The following is a 22,881-nucleotide window of genomic DNA, read 5'->3' on the forward strand; positions in this document are numbered from 1 at the left end:
TTATTTTATTTTATTTTATTTTATTTTATTTTATTTTATTTTATTTTTATTTCAGAGAGAGAGCACATGCGTGCAAGCCGGGGAGAGGGGCAGAGGGAGAGACAGATAGAATCCCAAGCAGGCTCCACACTGAGCACAGAGCCCGATGTGGGGGCTTGATCCCACGACCCCCGGATCATGACCGGAGCCAACATCAAGAGTCTGGGCGTTCAACTGATTGAGCCACTCAGGCGTCCCACAAACTCTAAGTCTTAAAGCAAAATAAGTTAAATTTGATTTAATAAAAAAAAAAAAATCTACATTTGTTGTGAAGGGTCAACAGCAAAATTAGAAGAAAGGAAGGAAGGAAGGAAAGGGAGAGGGGAGGAAGGGAGGGAGGCCAATTTGCAGGCATGGCACGTTACAGAAGAATCTTGTTTTGTTCAAGCTACCCGCTCTCACCCCAGAAAGCACCGCCCTCCACACCCCAACCACCCCTGCTCCCTTCTGCCCTCACTCCAGAACACCTTGTTTTCAGGGACTCCGCAGACGCCCTCGGGGAAGGGCTCCACCTCTGCTCGTGGTGCTGCCGCAGGCCATACTTTTCTGTTCCCTGGGGCGTCTTCTTTCTAGGCTACTACTGCCTCCTGGAGAGCTTTTTTGCACCTCCAGCACTAATACAGCGCCTGGCACACACACAGGGGCTTAGTAAGTAAGTGTGGGCCAAAGACCCTGCTTTCAAGTTCACTTCTCCCCACTCGCAGTTGAATGGATTTCCAGGACGGGACAGTGAGCTGGGCAATGAACAATGAAGGCCCTCAGAAATAACCAATTCCTGGGCGTCCGGAAATCCACCCCCCGCCCCCGGGGGGCACTGACATTCCACCCCAGGCCTTGCCCCTCTGCCCTTTGCTCACTGACAACATGGGAAGTTGTACAAGCAAGCTGCTGATCACCTTGAATCTTAAAGTCGGAACAACAGCAGAGGTGTCTTGAGTCTGACAGTGAGTGACCTTAGACCGGCCGTAATAATTGTGAGTCTAAATCTATGGGGTCTGAAAGAACGTAATTTCCGACAAAATGCCTTATGTCTTTATTGCTTTTGTTTTAATTCTTGAGAACTAAGGAGTGAAGACATTCACTAACTGCCCCCCCCAACTCCGACAATTTTCTCAAGAGTGTATGAGAAAAACACAACGCTCCCCCCCACCCTGCTCTCTCTAGCAACGGAAAGTGGAGAGAGGGCCAATCCTGTTCTCTGCGACAGCATTCGTTTGCGCCGAGTTCTCCGCTGTCTGGCTGTACAAGGGGCAGGAAGGCAGAGGAAATAACGATATACTCTGAGATGAGGAAAATAAACCACCTCCTCTTGACAGAAACTGGAAAGCAGCTTCCTGTTAACCTTTATCACCGAGAAACAGCCTGGAAAGCACTGTGAGCCCCGGGCCTGTCATATTATTATTCCGTAACCCTGGATATTTGACTCATCCTGAACTTGCCATCTGTGCTAGGGAAGCCTTGCGAGTCAAAATGCCCAGAGAAAAACAGACCTCGGACATCTCAATCCAGGCTCAGGGCAAACTGCGGGAGCACAGGGAGAAGAAACTTCTGGGGAAGCAGGAAACACTGATGGTTTGGGTACAAAGTAGGGATTTTTTTTTTTTTTTTAAACCAGTTCTGTTCCTTTTGATTTTCAGGAGAGAGCCTCCTTTCTGGCAGTAGGTGGCGATGTTGCATTTCTTTAACTACCAGTGCGGGGAGTTGGGTGGGGGGTGGGGGGTGCTTCCTTCAAGACCTGGTTCACAAAGAAAATTCCGGGTCTCTGGGTAAACCCAGGGAACTGAAGGCTTTCTTGTAGATTTGACAGGGTCTCCGCAGACAATTCCAAGCCTGGCTCTGTATTAACCATGGGTTTTTGGTGCTCAGACTTCTGGGACCTTGGTGGCTCTGGAGGGACAGCCCCTCCCGGGGTTGACAGGTTCCTAGAGATGCGAGCTCACCTTTCAGACCAATCCGAGCTCACACACCCTTCCTGCTCCTCTGTGGGGTGCTCACACCCCAGGGCACTAAGTTCCTGCCCTAATCACCCCAGGGCCAGGGCCAGACAACTCTGGACAGCCCTCAGGCCCCAAAGCCCACTGAAATTATTCCAAGTAGCCAGTGCTAAACCTGCCTACCCTGCCTCACCCATTCCTTCCTGGAGAAACCACAAAACAAAGGCTCTTGCCCACACCCCCCCACTCCATCTGCCTCCTGACCAGCGCTGGGTCTCCCTGTGCGGCCCTGCAGCCCTGTCTGGTGTGGCCTGCTCCCCCCTCTTGGGAACTGTGAACAGCAAACTATCTTTCCAATGGCCGTCTTCCTTCCTCTACCCCTGATGTGCTGGCCTCACTGTATCTGAGTAATAATAAAACTTACACATGAAAACGTGTTCTTCAGCACATTTAGCAGTACTGAATCTTAGGTCTTTTTTTTTTTTGAGTCAAAGGGCCAACCTTTGATGAGTCTGTTCCCCGAATTCCATAAGCAACATCACACCCAACCTGGCCCAGAAGATGCCGACCTGAGCTGTTTCATCAGAGGGTCTGAACTAGGATAAATGTGTGCTATGCTATTCTGTGTTTGGGCATACACAATAATCAAGAGGTTCTGAAGCCTTGGGGAGTCTTGTCCCCTGTAACGTGTGGACGCCTCAGACCGTGGCGGCTTGAATGGGGTCCAACCACAGGGATCTCAGTCAGGTTTCCTCCTCTGCCTGCCCCCCCACCCCCAGCTCCTCCTCTTCCCTCTCACATTCTCCCTTTGGCACTTGGGAATCACCGAATATTTACAGCAAGTGTTAGTTAAATGGACCACTCATTTCACTTCCTAACGCACACACAAATGTCACATTTGGAACGCTGACTTTTAGTGGCAAAAAGGAGCGATCATAATGAAAAGGATAATTGATACTGTTGTGAGTTTCTGGGGCCAAATATCTCTGATATTTAGGATCTGAACAGGTCTAAAATCTCAACTGGGGCGGGGAGGGAGGGGGGCGCTTCCTTAAAGACCTGATCTAGCAAGTTCTGCTTAGCAGGCACCTCATTTTAGATCCATACTGTCATTGTTACTATGGTGACAAGAAACAGGAGTTGCTTGTCTCAACCAGCCAGGAAAGACACCAACCATCAGGCCATAAACTTGGCTGTAAAATCCCCTCTCCCAGATTCAAGCTTCCTGGGATCATCTCTCTCTCTCTCTCTCTCTCTCTCTCTCTCTCTCTCTTTTTGTGCTCAGTTCAGTTTATTGTTTGTGAAACTCGGTTTGAGGAGACAAACCTAACCTCGGTTTATTTTCCTACAAACAGCGTGGATGATCGGAGTTGCAGGGACACTCGGGTGAAGAATACACAATTAAAAAAAAACAGCCCAAACACGGAGTAATCATTCTGAGCACAAACGTATTCCCACAAAAATACAGGGAGATTTCCCTGGATGTGTAGGGATATTTTTCCTATAACCTTTCTTGGCCTATTTCTTAAGCTTGCCTGGTGAATACGGTCAGAGGCTCATTGTTCTCAAATCTGCGGAGCTTGTCTCACGGTCCTAACCACTGGTCTGTAGTTGAATGTTGAATATGACATTGTTGACATTGTTGAATGACAGCAGCATGATAACGGGAGGCCAGGAAAATTCTGAGTAGGGAGTCAGATGAGAATTCTGGAAAGATATTCAGTGGTAATGCATAGGAGACTGGAAGGGGCTGCCACCAGGAGAGGTTTAGTGGTGGGTACGAGACCTATTTAAGACACAGAAGTGAGAGGAATTTGTGAATAAAGGAAGGCAAGGACACCAGTGAGAGTGAGGAGTTTCCCGCCGGGTGTCAGTGAAGCCCATTACGCAGATGAGGAGGTGCCACGGAAAGAGGAGTGAGTTTGGGGTCACACAGATGAAGACGTCATCGATTCAGGCAGAGGAGCGCCCATGGAATCTGGGGGCCTAGACACCTCCCAGTGACCATGGCGGTGGGAGCCACCAGCCGAGAAGCCAGTGGACGTGGACACAGCAGACAAGGGCAGACCTATCCTTCCAGACCTCTGCTGTGGACAGGAGTGGAAGTAAGGGGGCCGTCGCTGACGGAGGATGCAAGTCGGGGAGGGTATTTTGTCAGGGGCGAGAGTCAAGGTCATGGGAAGGGGCCAGAACTGGAGCACATGCGGACCTGCCGGCCTCGGATGCTGGGATAAGGGTCCGTCTTCCTCCGAGGGGGTGCACGTGCGGGAGCACGTCTGCAGTGGGTGAGGAAGGAGGCCGCAAAGATGGCGGGTACAAGTAAGGGGCAGGAAGCCGACGAAGCTCCCTTGGGCCGGCTTTCGTTTCCTCCACAAAATCACAGGCCAAGTCGCCTTCTTGGAGCCAAGGGGCGAGCTTCTGGGTTGGAGTCTGTGGCAAGAGGAAAAGCCATAGAGGGCAACGTAGAGGGCCCTGCGCAGGCACAAGTGACAGAAACAGCGCCGGTCTATGTGAGGCTGGTCACAAGCAATCTTGCACCAACTTGCAGGTGTGTGGTCCCCCTCCCCAGACCACACTCAGCAGCTCAGGGGTAGAGATAAAAGACATACGGGACTGAACCGATCCCCCCGCTCCGTGCGTGTGTATGTGCGTGTGCACACGAGGGCGTGCGTGCGTGCGTGTGTGTGTGTGTGTGTGTGCGCACGTGACCAGCAGCAAAGGGAGGTCCCGGGCGAGGGAGAGGTTGCAGTGGTGCATAACAGGGTTTGGGCTGAACTGGCAGGGATGAGGACAGGCAGGGCGGCGAGGGCCTGGGCATGTGGGGAAATCGCCGTGCAGGTGCACGAGGGGAGGGGCTTGTCTGCTTCGCTCATCACTCTACCCTCAGCTCCTAAGACAGCGCCCACGACAGAGTAAGTGCCGGGTGGGCATCCGTGCCCCAGTAACTGAACCCACTGCCAACGGTCGGCGTGCGGCACGGCGTCCCCAGGGGGGGAAGCTCACTCCCTCCCCGCAGCTGGAATGAGGGTGGGTTTTGGCCCTCCTGGCCCCACAGCGATGCGGCTCAGGGTGCCACTGGGACTGTGGCGTCCTCTTTACAGGGGAGGAAAGAGCACAGTGCAGGACAGAACACCTTCCCCCGGGAGCTCGCCCTGGTGAGCAAATGGCAGGAGTTTCTCAAGCGGGCCGAAGGGCACACATCTCAGCTTCGGCAAACTCCTGTTTTACCGTCTACGATGCCCCTTCCTCCGTCAATGTGGAGATTCCAGCCCACCACCGACCCGCTACTGGCCGACGTCCTCCCGTCACCCTGCCACGGACACTCGGGAGTTCAGCAGGGCTAGATCCGCAATGTCAGGGCTGCTCTCTGCGCCCTCTCACCCAGTGGGGGTGCGTCCAGCTCGGACGCCATCTGTGCAGATGGACCCTGGTTCTGAAGCCCCAGCCAAGTATGGAACACGAGGTGGACCAAGGTCATTGATCCTGACCCCGGGGCCTGTGGCCCTGATAGACTCTCTGATAAGCAATCACGGAGTTGCTTCTCCCGTGTGGAGAGAGAAGCAGCGTGGCATGGGGGGGAGGGGCCCAGGTTTGGAGTCAGACCTAAGTGCACAGAGCTGATAACTGACCAGCCATGTTGGGAGGGAGAATCAGCACGTTGAACCCTACCTCCCCGTCTTTAGGAGTAATAACACTCATGGGCTGTGAAGATGTACCGTCATCCGGAATAACGCATGGGTGTTTAATAATGGACACTTCCCCTCCCTCTGACCTTTTTCCTTCTTAGGTAATTATTAAGGCTCAGAAGCCCCGGTGATCAGCACTCCCGGCGATCTGACGGAGGAGGACAAGGGTCGAGGTCCTTTCTAGGCTAAATCACGGGTCAATGAAGGCGGATTCTTAGTCCTCTGTCCTGCCATTCTGAGACCCTATAGCAGCAGGACACCAGCTTCAGGCCCTGCCAGGAGGACATGCTCAGAGGATGAAGCAGAATCCTCGGAGTTCAAATTCACGTTATTTAATCCATTTGGGTCTCAGTTTTCACAATCGGTTGAACGGAGGTGATAATTCCGCCCTTTCTCTCACAGATGTTTTAAATATGCATTACAGCAAAAGAACATATAATTGCCAAATAATAAGCCATGCTGGGATGGCGGCCCAAACTGAGATCCCCAGTGGTGCAGGGTTAATATTTCCACTGGATGAATTCCTAAATCTTGGCTTACTTTTCCGTGGTCTTTTATTGGGTGCTTTTATTCTTTTCCATGAAGGCTGACGGAAGACGTATTCTAGAGATGTAATCAATAGATGTTTAAACAAAAGGAGAAAGGCCAGGAGTGGCTGGAGAGATCGCTCGCAGGCATGCACGTGTACTGACGTGTACTGACGGTTGGGGCTCCGGCGGGCGCACTCTTGTTGAGAAAGGTCAGTGCGAGCACACAGGGAAATTGCCCAGCTGGACATGAGCCCCTTTATGGACTCCGGCATAGTCCAAGGTCTGAGTCTTTTATGAGGATAATTTTTCATATCACTCCTTTGGAGAAGATAGCCTGTGGGCACCCCTGGAAAGGCACCGAGTCCTAAGCTGGGAATCCTTCCCAGGCATCCAAGTATAAATGCGCAATTCACCTGCAGGAGGGAACCCCGCCTCCTCTCTTGGAGGAAACAGACTGTTGGTGTTTTGCTGCTATGTTGCTGAGCTAGCGGAAAAGTGGGGCCTCCGGATGGTGGGGTCGGGGAGCCAGGATCTTCTGGGACTGGTGCCAAGGTGACAGCCACCCCGGGAGGTGGCTGCAATAGTTCGAGCGACAGGCAATGGGGGACTGAGTTCGGGTAATAAAGAGGAGAGGACAGGATGGGGGACAGAAGCAGCAGTGGGGGATTAACGCACCGAAGAATTTGAAGAACAGGAAAGACTTCAAGGTTAAAGCCTATAGGCTTTAACTGAATGGAAGATGATGTCACAGCTGCGAGGCACCACGGAAGGCCTGGGGAGATCAAGATGATGAGTTTGGCTTTGGACCTGCTGAGTTTGAAGCCCTCGGGTGGCCAAGAAGTACCTGGACATAGACAGTGGAGGCTCTCCACAAAGAGAAGCTTTTGTGATGAGCCGTAGAAGGAGCTCAGCTTGTGGGCAGCATCCTGCTGGGGGTCTGTCCCTAAATGGGGACTTGGAGAGCTTTTTCCTGGGAGTGTTCTGCGAGGTGCCTGCTGCGGTCAAGTAGGAAGATGGGTCCATTCTTGGTTCTCCGTAGGGTTAGCACGGAATCTACCTCCGTGGCTCTCCTGTGTGCAGCTGGTTTCACAGACAGAAGTCAGCCTGGAGAGCCCAGGTATCCTCAGTGACAAACGTGTCACCTGGGCAATCTCATGGCGCCCCAAGCTCTCCCCCAAGGATCAGTTCCCCAAACCCACCGATAACTCAGCTCATGACAGACCCTTCCAAAAAAGAGCTATATGCAACCAGCCCAGGATTCTCTCTTCCTGGTTAATGTTGGGGAAAAGCGGCGGAAAGGAGGAGAGATCCTGATATATGGCCAGGGTACTCACCCACCTTCGATTACAGGTGAATGAAACGCTTAAATTCAACTGAGCTTTGCCTGATGCTGCCTCCCCTTTTGGTGGCACTGTTACTGTTACTCTTCCATTTATCTGAGAAAACGTGGGCCACCATCAAATAGACTGTGACATCCAGAGCACGCCCATCAGTAATGGAAACGGCCAAGATCAGCTGTGGTATGTTTGCAGCTACTAAGCGAATGAAAAGGGCATTAAACCCAAGTTTAAACGTGCTCCCCCCACTGAGGTAAAGATACATATTCCCGCCTGTTAAACGGGCCCTTTAACTCTTCTTTAGGCTCTCCGATGTCTTCTGCAGTATCGGGAGACCTATGTCTGAAAGGGCATCCCTGACCATGCTCTTGAGGAAGAACTGAACCGCGAACCGTTTGTGTCCTGCTCTTGAACTTCTGTGAACGTATTTTACAAGAACGGGGTAGATGTACTGGGCAGTACGGTTAAGTATTCACTGGAAGATGGAGACATTCGAGATCAAATGCCTCTGCAGTTATATGCAATGAAGGTTCTGCACAGAAACTGCCTGGTGGCTCCAAGGACTGGGTGCTCCTGCTGGATTTGGACACTTAGATCCCGGCTCTGCCCTTGAACCTGTGACAAGGCCCCCTCTCTGACTTGCCAATTCCTTCTGCAAACGAAGGTGAGAAGTCCAGCTGACCTCCTAAGACATTTGCAAACGTTGGGGTGCCCAGAAGGCTTGGTCAGTTAAGCGTCCTACTTCAGCTCAGGTCATGATCTCACTGTTCGTGGGTTCAAGTCCGCATCAGGTGAGCTCAAGCCCCACTTCAGGGGAGCATGAACCCTGCTTCTCTCTCTCTCTGCTCTCTCTGCCCCTCGTGGGATTCTCTTTCCCTCTCTCTCTTTGGCCTTGCTCACCTGTGCCTTCTCTGTCTGTCTCAAAAAAAGACGTTTGCAAATGTTAACCATGAGAAGCAAATTATATTCTCCGCAGTCCCCAAATAAAACTTACAACAGATTAGCGAACAGAAAATGCCCATTGTTTCTGGTAATTTATCAGGCCGTATCTTCCCTTCCCAGGGAAGGCACTGAGCGGCTGCATTTCAACTATTCCTACTTGGGATAAACTAGGCAAGTTTCAAGAGGCCAGGTGCCACATGTGATAAAAGGAAAGAAGAGACAGACATTTGTGATGTCGCTCCAAATGACTACCGCCAAAAACAATAATCTAAGGGTGTGTTCTTATAGGAGGCTCAGTTTTGTTTAAGATATATGCCTCCTCCCCCACAAAAAAAAAGCAAAAAAAAAAAAAAAGGCTCTTATCTTCATTCCACACAAGCATCTTAGCACAAGAGCACAAACACGTGTGTTCGTGCACAGACACTGACATGCCTTGGACACTCATGCCCTGTGGTCACGTCTCCTGGGAATGCAGCTATACTGGGACCTCTGTCATTGGCAATGGACCAGGACTTGATTCCCCTTTCTTGTAACCATGTTGCTCTCCCAGACTTTTCTGGACAAAGAAAAAAAGAAGCAAAAGGTTGGGGATGAACACCTACCTGACACAGAAGTACAAAACCACTGGTCCCGACTTTTTGGGAAAGTCGTGTTCCAATACTCTTCGATCTAGTTGAAGCCAGTTTAAGTGTCCCCTGAGGAGGAGAGAGACAAATTGGTTAGGACTTTGGAGTCTGCAGAAACTTCTTGTGACACAGGTGTGTGTGCCTTAGAACGGCCGGATCACAGATCAACGCAGACCTTCACCTCCCTCCCAAGTTTTCAATATTTGGAGAACCTTCAGGAATTATCTGGGAAGTACTGAGTCAGCGGCAGATACTGTGTGACATGAAGGAGGGGAATGGCAATCAGAAAGTCGGGGTTCGCGACCGGCTATCCATTTCCTCGCTGGTGCTGAAATGAAGATGTAATCATTCTCTGTCTGTCTGTCTCTCTTTCATTCTGAATTCCCTTATGTAACACCACCACACTCCTCAGTGCTTCCTTTCCCGAAGGACTCAAAACCCACTTTAGAAAACGTGAGCAAACTTCACAATATCTTGCTAGAAGTAGAACGGGGTGAGAAGTGAATCACAGACCATTTCTTTAAAAATGAGGGGCGCCTGGGAGGCTCAGTGAGTTAAGCCTCTGACTCTCGGTTTCGGTGCAGGTCATGATCTAGTGGTTTCACGTTCAAGCCCCACATCGGGCTCTGTGCTGACAGCACGGAGCCTGCTTGGGATTCTCTTTCCCTCTCTCTCTGCCTCTCCCCTGCTCACGCTGTCTCTCCAAAAATTATTAAATAAGCTTTAAAAAGAAATGAAACTTACACCCACCATATGACATTCTGATCCTAGGTATTTACCTGAGAAAAAGGAAAGCTATACCCACGCCAAGACCTTCACAGACAGATTTACAGACACTTTACGTGCAACAGCTCAAAACTGGTAATAACCCAAATGTAAACCAACAGGGGAATGAGCATCACATAGTTACAGAAAGGAATACTCTGCCCCAATAAAGACAGTGAGCTACTGACGTACAGCAGCATGGATGAATCTCAAAATAATGACGCTGGGTGGAAGAAGCCACATAAAAGGATTTTATGTCTTTATAAAACCCCAGGAGGTGCAAACCGATCTCCAGTGACAGACGGTGCATCGCTGGTTGCCCGGGAGGTGGGAGGGAGGGCTCTTAGGGGGGCAAGAGGAAACTTTTGGGAATGATGGACATGTTCACTATCTTGATGTGATGGTTTCATGGGTGCAGCCACATGTCAAAACTTATCAAACTGTACTCTTTAACGTGTGTTTATTGCATGTCAATTATACCTCGTTAAAGCCATTTTAAACAGCGAACCACAGAGACATCTGATGACACACAAATGGAGTCGCTTGTGTGCTTCTTCCTTCTCTCTCTCTCTCCCTTTCTTCTTCCTTTTTGTAAATATTAATTAATCACCTTCTCTGAAAAAGGATCTGCAGATGCAGCAGTGAACCAAATAGACATGATCCCTATTCCCCTCACGATTATATTCTCGTAGGGAGACAGACAACCACTGTTCCGATTAATTGCAGAATTACTAATCGGGATGGTATTAGGACCCAACACCTACGGTACAAGGATCATGAGTAACGAGAACATGTAAGGACCTGATGGAGTCTGGGATCTTAGAAGCACTGCCTGGCGTTTCAGTGAGATTTGAAAAACAGTAAGACTCAACTTAGTGAAGAGAAGAGGAATCATGTTCCAAGCAGTGCGGCCAGCACGTGCAAAGGCCCTGAGGTGGGAAGAAATCTGACGTGTTGGGGTTCTGTGAGTAGAAAGGGATGAGGGAAGGGCCTGGGAGGCCCCGCTGAGGACAGTGGGCTTTGCAGAGTGAGGCAAAGCCACAGAGCACGTATGAGCAGAGGGGTCCACCTTCTCCTCCCCTCTCATGACCCAATCTCAGTGTACCAGCCTGCAGGACAGCGTCCTATAATCACAGTTACTCAGGAAGCTCGTGCCGAATAGACCCAACTGATACACAAAACCTCCTCAAGGTGCCTGATGCTGTGGAACACGTTTATGATACACGCCCATGTGTGAAAGGCTGGACTCACTACGTGGATAAAGGGAGACAAACGTTGCCTGACTCAGGGTATTAAAAGGCTCGCTCTTCCAAGCTTCTGCTTGCTTCCAACAAATGCAAGGCGGGCAACACGCCAGAGGTTTCCACCTCCATTTGAAGACTTCATTCAGGCTGCACCTTTTGCACAAAATCCCTCTCTCAATGAAGCCCATGGCCGTGGCTCGAGAGAGGGCATTGGAATCTGCTTCTGAAGAGCGTCCACCTGGGGAACTCTGGCTCTTTTCCCTCCTAAGGATCTCCACCTAGAAAAACATTTTCTTTTTTTCCCATTACCTTTACCTTTCGGTTTTGGTTACTCTTCTCTGAGTAAGGACAGAAAATAACGGGGCGGGGGGGGGGGAAGTTTCCGAAACCAAATGACTGGATCGACTTCTTCCAGAAAGGTGGAATAAATTCCCATCCGACTAGAACATGGGATCTGGAAACAGAGGGCCTGGGTGCCAAGGTCATACCTGAGATGCAGATAATGCCCCACGGGGCCATGTTGTTTCAAACCTCTGTGCCTTAGCTCATATTGCTTCCTCTGTAGAATGTCCTTCCCCTCCTTCCTCACCAAGTGAAGGCTGACCCACCCTTCAAGACCCAGCCTTCCTGTGTCCTCCCCCCGAAAACCTTCCTTGACCCACCTTCCCACACCACACACCAGCCTGAGCTGAGCTCCCCTCTGGAGCACCCATCCCGGGCATACAAGCTGCTGTATTTTCCTCACCCCACGGAACTTTCTCTGAGTATACTGTCTCCCAACAGGCCTTTTAAATCTGAAAAACAGAGACCTACCTCATAAGGTAGAAGTGTGTGTGTGATCAGCAGAAGGTGTTAACACAAATATTACCCCTAATAATTGGTTCATAAGTTCCAGCCACTCTCTTCCTGCCTCTGAAAGTGTCTAAAATCTCCCAGAATCTTCTCTTTAGGCTCAGTCTCCTGCAAACACATGCTATATGCATGCTCTATACTATGACTCTCATCATGCTGTTTCTCCTCATTGGAATAGTCTCTCCATCCTCATTATCCAAACACTAGCCACTGTTCAAGGCTGAGTTCCGGTCTTTCAGAGAAGTCTCCCTTCGTTGCTTCAATCTGGGGTTTCTTTCAAACTTCTCCAGGGTTCTGTTCATGTCATCTACAAAGCATTCAGCACACTCTTATGCAATCATGTAAAATATATAAACCTTACCTCTAAGGGGTAAGTTTTCAACCCTTAAAAAAAAAAGTCATCCCCACCACCTAGCACAGTGTCTGACAAGTATTAGGTGCTCAAAGGCAGGTGCTCCTCGATGGGATGACTGCCACCGAAATGGGTTTGTGCCTGCAACTCAGTTTACGAAGGTGACCTAGAGGCAACGCAGAGGTCAACGCCGCTGAAAACCAAGCTGAATGTTATCCAGAGCTCCCCTGGCAATGAGAGGCACACCAGGCCACGCAGGCCCACGGGGGGGGGGAGGCCCCCATGTTGGTTACGAGGCAGACAAGGAATAAGGAGAACTCAGAGCCTTAGTGGGGTTTCCATGGGAAAGGCAAGACAGGGCAGGGGGAATGGCTTCGGGTTGGCTGGTTTCAATGATCCTGGCAGGCTCTGAGGCATCGGGGCTGTCCCCAGCCGTCTGGTCCCGGGCCCTGAACTAATTAAGGGCAGGGACAGTCCTGGCTCGGCGTGCGAGAGTTCTATAAAGAAGCTGGTTCACAGGGCTGGGCTCTGGGTCACAGGGGAGATGCCAACAGCTTTGGCTGTTTGGCTCTGGAACGTATGGATGCCAAACTACCAGAGAATCTGAGAAAAATGAGAAGAGCGATCCACCCGCCGCCCAGGCAGAGTTAAATTTTAATCTCTTGCCTGACAACAATCTGTGATCGAGGGTCTGGCAGGAGCCATCTTTTTAAACAAGGACCCTCACAAGACCAATCCACAGCCCAGCCCAATGGCCCAACATTACTGACCACACGGGCTGCCGGGGATTCGACTCGGGTCTCAGGGGGAATGAGGGATTCACCCGGTGAAGAGCCCCCAAGTGGGGACGCCGTCCACGAGGAGACACAGACGCGGGTGTTACGTGGACACGACTCTTGAGGCTGCTACCTGCCCTTCTTCATCTGTGTTAAGAGAAGACAACTGAGGAAGAGATTCCCTCTCTAATTTCATTCCTCCCATTACATTTTTTTAAGTTTATTTATTTTGAACAAGAGAGCAAGTGCACAAGGCGGGGGGCAGGGGGGAGAGGGAGGGAGAGAGAATCCCAAGCAGGCTCTGTGCTGAGAGCATGGGGCCCCCGATAGGGGGCTTGAACCCACAAACCATGAGATCATGACCTGAGCCCAAACCAAGAGTCAAGACACTTAACTGACTGAGCCACCCAGGCGGCCTCACATTAAATATTTTTTTTAATTTTTTTTTTTTAACGTTTTATTTTTGAGACAGAGAGAGACAGAGCATGAACGGGGGAGGGGCAGAGAGAGGGAGACACAGAATCGGAAGCAGGCTCCAGGCTCCGAGCCATCAGCCCAGAGCCCGACACGGGGCTCGAACTCACGGACTGCGAGATCGTGACCTGAGCTGAAGTCGGACGCTTAACCGACTGAGCCACCCAGGCGCCCCTTAAATATTTTTTTAAAGAATGGCGGTTTATTTAATTGGAAATTCCTTTCTTTGCAGCCATATATTGATTTCGCAGTTACCAAGCAACTGAATAGCTAGAAAGTAAGAAAACGGTCAGGAAGCAGAGAGAACGAGAAGGCCAGAATCCACCCAAATTGAATAGCCAGCCTCTGAGGAAAAATGAACTCCTTTTCTCCACTTCTTCTACTTGAACTCCTCAACCCACAACTGAGGGATGTGTGGCCTGACGCACACACATGCGGAGTTCTGATAACCACGGACAGGTGGAGGTCCCCGCACCCGGAGCCCTGGGACCCTAGGTGGAAGAAAGCCGGCCCACTCCATTCTAAGGGCCTGCAAAAATCTCCTCGCTGCAAGCTGCTTACAAAGGCAAGACTAAAGGGACAGGTGACTCATCCAAGGTCCCTTATGATAACTGCCTGATATCTGGGCAGAAGCTAAAAGACGGATTAAAACGTAAACTGGAAACTCCAGGCCGCCATTTTGGGTTTGTGAACATATCTTCTGCTCTCGTATTTGGTTCAAAGTCACATCTGCTACAGCCACCAGTACCGAGGACTCCTCACCGTGCAGGACGTTTCACTGCCTAGGTGACACCCCACCGTCTCGGCACCAAGTCCCTTCCTCAAATATTTCTTTTCTCTTGAAGTCAGGGTGGGATGGGGAACAAATAGGTCAAAGGACCATTTTCTCTATTCAGTTTAATTAAGAGATGTCTGATAGCTTGGTTTTCATTATTCCCATTGATTTTTCATTTGGGAATGCGCATCAGAGCATTTACCAATAACAAAGCAAAAAAATAAAAAAATAAAATGCCCAGCAGACACTCAGAGTATTTATGTTACTGCTTGGCTGATAACTATCTTTAAAGCTGAGCAAGATAACACTCATTTGGTTTACGGTGGCAGAAGGTCAAACCGTTGGGTCAGTAATAAATATGCAACGGCTTCCGGGCAACGGAAATTGGGTGCATTCATTTAACACACTGCTCTTAGCTTCTACATATAATACAAATGGATTTTTGGTAGGAGGGTTGACACCTTCAATAGAGAAGGCCCTAAGGAGGGCTTTGTTTATACAGTGCTACCGGAGGGTGGAGGTGTATGAAAAGTCCCTCTGAGCTGATGGCTTTTTGGACCCCCAGGAAGAACAATATGCTGTGCCTTTGGGAGGTCTTTATTGTAGACAGGTCATCTCCCATGGGATGAGCTTCCAAAGAAGGCCAACGGCAAGAGCATGAAATTCTTACAGACCTCACTGGATGGGGGGGAGTGGGCAGAGCTCTCTTCAAACGGAAGAATGTTGAGCTAGTTCGTATCCTTTGTTGGAAATATGTGTTCTCATCGAGGACAGCTCAGGGCGAGTGGTTTAGCTAGAAACTCTCAAGCAGTGGCCTTCAAGTGTGTGAGTGAGTGTGTGTGTGTGTGTGTGAGAGAGAGAGAGAGAGAGAGAGAGGGAAATTAAGATGCACATCAAGAAAAACAGATGAGTAAATAATGAGCTGTTCAGTCCCTGACTTTATGGGTTTGATTTTTTTTTTTTTATTTATGGAGGAAGTGTTTGCTATACTATGTTCTCTTAAGTCTGTTCCAAATTTTCTTTTATAGCACCTCCTACATTATATGTGATTATTTACCTCCTAAACTAAAAATACAAGCCCTACAAGAGGTCAAGGCTAGTCATTTCTGTATTTCCAGGGCTTAACAGTGGATGCTAAACAAACACCGGTTAAAGAACGACTACGTCAGCGTCACATATGCCCCATCGATCAATATGGTTGTCGGTGTGAGACTGCCATCCACGTATAGACTATTGCTCCTGCCCTAAACAGTCTCCACAGTTGAATTTACTGTTCGCCTACCTCCAGGATCTGAGCTCCACCATAGAGCTCACACTGGGAATGAAAAGGTCAGGAGGAAGCATGGATCCCTAAGTCCTCCTCAGATCGCCCCATTCTTTTTTATTTAACTCAGCTGCACACAGCAAGAGTCCTAAAGCCCTTCTCTGGTCACTAAATAGAAGGTAGTGTGGTTTGCCATATGTCTGATGTCTACACGGGCTATCGCCAAGGTAGTGATGAGCGCTGAATGCAGGTTCCCAGGAGGAGCAGTTACGACCCAAGCACAGAAGTCCTGGCACTGATTTTTCTCCCCAGTCTCCTGGGACAGAGCATTTAATGAATGGGAATTTGCAAACCGATTTCTAAAATTACTTTCCCAGAGCTGTATCTTCCTGCAATTGGAAAGCTGCTTTCCTGCTTTATTTTTATGATTATTTTATTTAGAAAGAGAGAGACAGAGACAGAGAACAAGTTGGGGAGGGGCAGAGAGAGAGAGAGAGAGAGAGAGAGAGACAGAATCCGAAGCAGGCTCCAGGCTCTGGGCTATCAGCACAGACCCTGACGTGGGGCTCGAACTCGTGAACCGCGAGATCATGACCCGAGCTGAAGTTGGACACCTAACCGACTGAGCCACCCAGGCGTCCCCTCTATTTTAAAATTGTAGATAAGCTTGAAAGCGAATGCTCATCAGCTAGACCCTTCTCAGATGCCTCCGCCAATGTCAGTAACAACAGTAAGAACTCAAGGACACCACAGAGCACAGGAGTCTCCCCACTGTCCCAGCACTGAGACCACCAATGCATTTCCAGTCGGACGCTTTAGACCTAAATTATTTGGGCAAATCAGACTCTGCAAACAGTACCAATCAATGATGTGATCAATTGAAACACAGCATGTTGTTAAAAAAAATCCTTAATTGGTTCTTATGCTAGGATTCTGGCTTCATGGTGTCTGTGAACCCTCTAAAATTTAAGCATAAATTATTATGTGTATAAACTTTGGTGGAGGCAATGGAATGTAACTTGTTAACAAATTTCAAAGGGGGTCTGTGATTAAATAAGAGGCTGAGAACTAGTCATTTTCTTAATTGGTATGTGAAAATACATTCTAGCCGTACCTGGCTCTTAAAATGTGCAATGATGACTAAAAACACGTTTCCTTCCCCCTCAGCTTCCTAAATACTACCTCAAGGTTTTCAGGACACGAACACTCATTTACTGCATCTGACACACCATTCTTAATATTTATCAGAGGAGATTCAAATTAAAATTTAAATATACTCTGAAAATCATTCCTTCAGCTTGGGGTATGCTTGACCATTTCTGTGAAAGAGGCTAAAAGTTGTTTTTTAAAATATAGTATCGTTTTTGTAAGTATGCACTGTGCTCACTGTGGGGCTTGAACTCACGAACCCGAGATCATGAGTCACAGGCTCTAACTACTGAGCCAGCCAGGCATCCCTAGGATAAAAGTTATTTGGAGCTTTTGATGATGGGATCCTCTGTCACCAATTTACAATGTAAAAGTTAACCAAAAAAATTAAACACTTGGGTGGTAAGGATGTTGGCATAAGTCCAAAATCACAGAATTGCACGCGTGAAATATGTATAGTTCTTTGTATACCAATTATACCTCAACAAGACTATTTTTCTATAAAAAGGAACCCAAACAGAGGAAACAAAATGCTGATGGAAAACAGATCAGATAACTAAAAAACACGGCTTTACTGATTTAAATTATGTAACCCAGAACCACGGGCTCTGAAAGCAAAAACAAAACACCAAACAAAACTTTGGTGTTAAAACAGCAAGGAAATAAGTCAAAAATAAAATGTATAAAGAACATTCCTGAAATGATGGCGCCAATGACTGATAAATGAACATTTCAGTTATACCATACGTGCTCATGGAAACACTACATCTGAATGAGTTTATTCTTAAACGTTAGGTTTCCCGAGTCTCCCCGGGATGGAGGGAGCCTGTAATTGTGTAGGTCCCTGGCGTGTTTCATGACATAATTGGTCATATGTGGCCCCAGATATTCAAAGCGTGAGTGAACTCGGCTTCTCTTCTTGGATAATAGGAGGAAGCAGAGAAAATTCACACCAACTTTCCTGTCTTTCTAGAACAGGGGTTTTCAAACTTGGCAACTTTAAATAATCAATGGCAGAGCTTTGAAAGATCTTGATGCCTAGGCCACAGCCGGACCAATTAAATCAGAATATGGGGGTGGGGTGGGGGCCAGGCACCGGGATTTTATAAAATGTCCTGTTAGGCGCCAGTGTGCAGTTAAAGCTGAGAACTGTGACTCTAGCAAAACATAATTATTTTAAGACCAAATTGAGGCTGGGCTCTTAGGTTGTTTCAGAATGTTTTAAAGGCTGCCAAAATGTCATTGTTTGGATCACCAGCATTCAGGCCATTTACAGATGACCATGGATAACTCTTTGTGATAGTCATTAAAAAATAAAAGGTGTGGGGGCGCCTGGGTGGCTCAGTCGGTTAAGCGGCCGACTTCGGCTCAGGTCATGATCTCACGGTCCGTGAGTTCAAGCCCCGGGTCGGGCTCTGTGCTGACCGCTCGGAGCCTGGAGCCTGTTTCCGATTCTGTGTCTCCCTCTCTCTGACCCTCCCCCATTCATGCTCTGTCTCTCTCTGTCTCAAAAATAAATAAACGTTAAAAAAAATAAAAAATAAATAAATAAAAGGTGTGTTGGGGGCGGGGGAGGCACACCTGGGTGGCTCAGTCGGTTAAGCACCTGACTCTTGATCTCAGGTCTTGATCTCGGGGTCGTGAGTTCAAGCCCCACATTAGGCTCCATCCTAGGTGTGGAGCCTCCTTAAAACAAACAAACAAACAAACAAACAAACAAATAGTAAAATAAAATAAAAGGGGACTAAATGCGACTGGGTCCTGGAACAGAAAGAAAAAAGGGCATTGGTGCAAACTGGTAAAATTTAAATGAAGTCTATAGTTTAGTACCAATAACAATAGTAAACTAGCACCAATGGTAATCTCTCTGTTTTGAGAAATGTAACACAGTTGGTAAGCTATTAACATTTGGGGAAGCTGGGTGAGGGGTATACGGGAACTCTGTGCTAACTTTGCCAACTCTTATGAACCTAATTCTTTCAAAATAAAAAAGTTGGAGTTGGATTAGAAGAGGACAAGGCGAAGCTAGTGCTAACACTGCACAAGTGCGGATTAGCTGACAATATTAAATATCTGTTGGCACAAAGTCGTGCCCTGTGGACTTAGGCACCTTATTAAAGGATACAACTTATGGTGTGAGAAAAGCTTAGAGAAACTTCCAATCTCCTGTCTTCATTTTGCTTTTATGTAGCTCTTCTCCAGCCCCATCCAGATCCTACAAAATGTCATCAACGGCAGTTAATATTAAAGGGCTTGGGGCGCCTGGGTGGCTCAGTCGGTTAAGCGTCCGAATTCAGCTCAGGTCACGATCTCACGGTCCTTGAGTTCGAGCCCCGCGTCGGGCTCTGGGCTGATGGCTCAGAGCCTGGAACCTGCTTCCGATTCTGTGTCTCCTTCTCTCTCTGCCCCTCCCCCCTTCATGCTCTGTCTCTCTCTGTCTCAAAAATAAATAAAAAACGTTAAAAAAAAAAATTTAAAGGGCTCAGGGGCAACATACGACCTACAAGTCATATATTCTACCGTAAGGAATCATGATAGGGCCCGTGGTACCTTGCACTGGGTACAGAACTTTATGGCTCATAAGCACTTTCCAAATGTTAGTCTTGCTGGGTTTGCATTAGGAAATATGCAAACCCACGGAGTATACCATGGGCTGTAATAAAAGATAAAACTTCAATTTCATTTTGTTATAAGAGACACAGTGTGCACCTGCATAAATCTTTCTCTCTCTCTCACACACACACACACACACACACACACGCGTGTGCGCACACACACACACTCCACATCAGAGTACACACCCACAATTCAGACACACACTTTATTAAAGAGCCTGTGTTAGTCTGGAAGCACCCAGAGTGAGGCATATGACCTCATATGACCACCAACGAGGCCGGGTCTCAGCCACAGGCACTACGTTCTGGTGGTAGCTGACCTCTTTCCTACCAGGAAAAAGGACAAAAGTTCCGATAATGAATGAGGACATCAGCTGCCATCTGTTGGCCCCAGGTGTTGCCAGGCCACAGCTGACTATGCCCTGAGTCATGGCTATTCTTTTGTTTCTGTCTCCTTGTCCCGGTCCCTTGGGGGCCCCTGTTCTTGATTTTCATGGGGCCCCTGGCACTGGCCGACTCCCAGTGAGTCAGGCCCACCTGGCAGCCGCGGTCCTCGCCCACGGAGCTCCTGCCAGCTGCCTCCCACTCCTACACTCGCTGGATGGGCCCTCCTACCCGGCCTCGGGTGAAGGGGATGGTGACAGCTACGCTCTCCCTTGCCCATGCCAGAGGATGGCTCACATCCTCCCCAGGACTGCCTCCGATCCCATCACTCAAGGGGAGCAGGACGCTTTCTGCCAGCCTGGCCTCACACTTACACACGCAGGGGCACACTCACGCTTTCCTGGGCAGCCCAGAGAACCAGGAACGCGAAGTCCCACGACAGACGGGCCGTTTGATAGGCCAAGTGCACTGCCCTGTTTGATCCCACTGTCCTTTCGGCACCGTGCGGCTTTGTGCTGTCCTCTCTCTCGGGAGGAGGGTGACTTTCTACCTTCCTTCCAGCCCGTGCTGTTCAGGCAGTGATGTGCAACATTCAACAGGAGTATTTCCTCCTCGTTGGCCTGGCACGACATGCTCATTCTATGATTCTTGTTTATTCAAAAGGGAAGTCTAATTGGGACTCATGGAGAGTTCACGGATGTTTTAACAAGAGTAAACATACTTGGGCAACGTGAACAATGGGATATGATTAATTGGAACTTCTGGTTTCCTTCTAATTAGTGAAATGCATGAAAAGCAATTTAGAGGGTTTCACAGTGATTCTCAGGAAAAGGGGCAGAAAACATCTGCATTTGTGAAAGTGGACGCTCTCGGTGTGTATTTGTTTTAAAGGATTTGTTTTCTTACCGGGCTGGCTCCTTCCCACCAGAACCCTCCAGCTCCCAGCCGTGCTTACTGGTCCTACTTCCAGGCCCAGTGATCATTCTAGACCAGGACTAACACTCCGGCTTTCCTTCCTGCTCAGTTCCCTACGGGCTCCAGGAGACAGGCTGACCTGGCTCCGCCCGGCTTTCCTGAGGACCGTGTGGCTCTGCTCCCCACGCCTGCAACCTGCTCACACCTCTGCCTGAAATGCTGCCAGTGTGGAAGGCAAATGTTCCAGTTCAGTCCAAGATGGTCCTAGTTTATGTGCCCTTTGACTCACGCTGTCCGATTCAGGTAATAAATCAGATGGCCAGCTCCTGAGGCTAAATGTACCCATGTGCAGATACAGCTGACGACCTATGCTCATCCCAATGTGGGCGCCTCCTGTCCCGGCTTCTGAACTTGTCTGGCCTTGATGGCACCATCTTGATTGGTGGGGCCTGGCCTTCCCTGTACTGTCTTGTCCAGTGACTCACCTAACCCTTATCTGCCAGTATTCTAGGAAATCATCTCTGTAATTCCAAATATTCGGAGGAGAAAGAGTGTGTGTGTGTGTGTGTGTGTGTGTGTACACAAAGGGGAAGAAGATCATGAACCATTTCCTTTTTTGCATCTTCTCTAGGAATCTGTGCTGGTACTCTCTTTTGCAAAGAGTACATTAAGAAGGAAATTGAGGGGCACCTGGGTGGCTCGGTCGGTTAAGCGTCCGACTTCGGCTCAGGTCATGATCTCGCAGTCCGTGAGTTCGAGCCCCGCGTCGGGCTCTGTGCTGACAGCTCAGAGCCTAGAGCCTGTTTCAGATTCTGTGTCTCCCTCTCTCTGTGACCCTCCCCCATTCATGCTCTGTCTCTCTCTGTCCCAAAAATAAATAAACGTTAAAAAAAAATTAAAAAAAAAAAAAGAAGGAAATTGAAATTTTAGTAAAGATATTTCTTACTTGTGTTGCAAAATGCCACTTTACAGAGCCAAATTGAAAACCACTGAAAACAAATGTACTTTTCACCAGAGGGATGATACGAATTTTCGATTTTTATATTCGACTTCAGCCGAGACAGTGAAACGCACAGATACTTTTCATTTGAATTTATCATCAAATTCATTTCCTGTTATTGTTACTCTAACACTGGAGAGAAAATATTTAATTTCCAGAAGTTTTCATTTAACTTTAATAGGAAACAAACCCATTCGAATCCACTTTAGAAAAAATACACAATTCAGTTCTGAACACGAACCTGCTTGACTGTGAGAACTAGTTTACCTAATAATTTTATATTAGCATCACCCTAATTATATCCTTTGGCCGTTCCAGGCATGATCACAAGGTCTTTGAAATTTGGATGATGAACTTGGACTGACCCCATACCGCGGGACCCAAGCGGCCTGCAAGCAGATTCCGCTGTTGACAGCTGGGACTTTCCCTGTAGGATCCGAGGGCTTGGGGTAGCACTTACGTCTCATCTGTGAAGGCTATTCCGAAGTATTCCTTTTCCTTCAGGTTGAAGTGCGATGCCACGAGGTCCAGGAGCTCCTTGGCCAAAAGCTTGGGCTGGAGGGAGAATGAGACGGAAAAGGGACGAGTGAGTAGAGGTGACTCATCCTCAGACACACAATCTCAGGTTGATGTAATTTTTTAAATGGAATGTCTCAAAGCTCAAGGACATCAATGCAAGTGATTTTTTAAAGGTTTTATTTATTTTTGAGAGAGAGAAAGAGAGAGACAGAGCATGGGAAGGGGCAGAGGGAGAAGGAGACTGAACCTGAAGCAGGCTCCGGGCTCCAAGCTGTCAGCACAGAGCTGGATGCAGGGCTCAAACTCACAGACCGTGAGATCATGACCTGAGCCGAAGTCGGACGCTCAACCGACTGAGCCACCCAGGCGCCCCTAAGCTCCACAGTTTTAAATCCAAACAATAAAAGTACCCTCCCTCCAGGAATGTTAAAATTAAGGTCAAAGAACCTGGGCAGTAGAATTGAAGAAAAATTACAAACTCACCCTCCAGCTGCCTTTCCAAAGGAGAAGTCTTTAGATGAGAGTGTTATTTATCATAAACTCTTTTTTAAACATCTCTGTCAACTGGGGCTCCTGGGTGATTCAGTCGATTAAGCACCGACTCTTGGTTTCAGTTCAGGTCATGACCTCACAGTTTCTGAGTTCGAGCTTTGCATCTGGCTCTGCGCTGACAGCACGGAGCCTGCTTGGGGTTCTCTCTCCC

At 48.6% G+C, this 22,881-nt stretch overlaps 1 protein-coding gene across 1 annotated transcript in view; it reads right to left on the reverse strand.

Moving 5' to 3' along the window:
* FRMD4A (FERM domain containing 4A) overlaps window positions 1-22,881 on the reverse strand; it is a 168,522-nt gene that overhangs the window by 124,379 nt on the left and 21,262 nt on the right. Inside the window, exons 2-3 of the mRNA XM_049624448.1 lie at window positions 22,120-22,265; window positions 9,071-9,163 (exon numbers count right to left, since the gene is read on the reverse strand). Of these exons, the coding sequence (XP_049480405.1) occupies window positions 9,071-9,163; window positions 22,120-22,265 (239 nt within the window). The remainder of the gene's footprint in view (window positions 1-9,070; window positions 9,164-22,119; window positions 22,266-22,881) is intronic.

Source organism: Panthera uncia, chromosome B4 (genome assembly GCF_023721935.1).
Source record: "Panthera uncia isolate 11264 chromosome B4, Puncia_PCG_1.0, whole genome shotgun sequence".
Taxonomy (NCBI): Eukaryota; Metazoa; Chordata; class Mammalia; order Carnivora; family Felidae; genus Panthera; species Panthera uncia.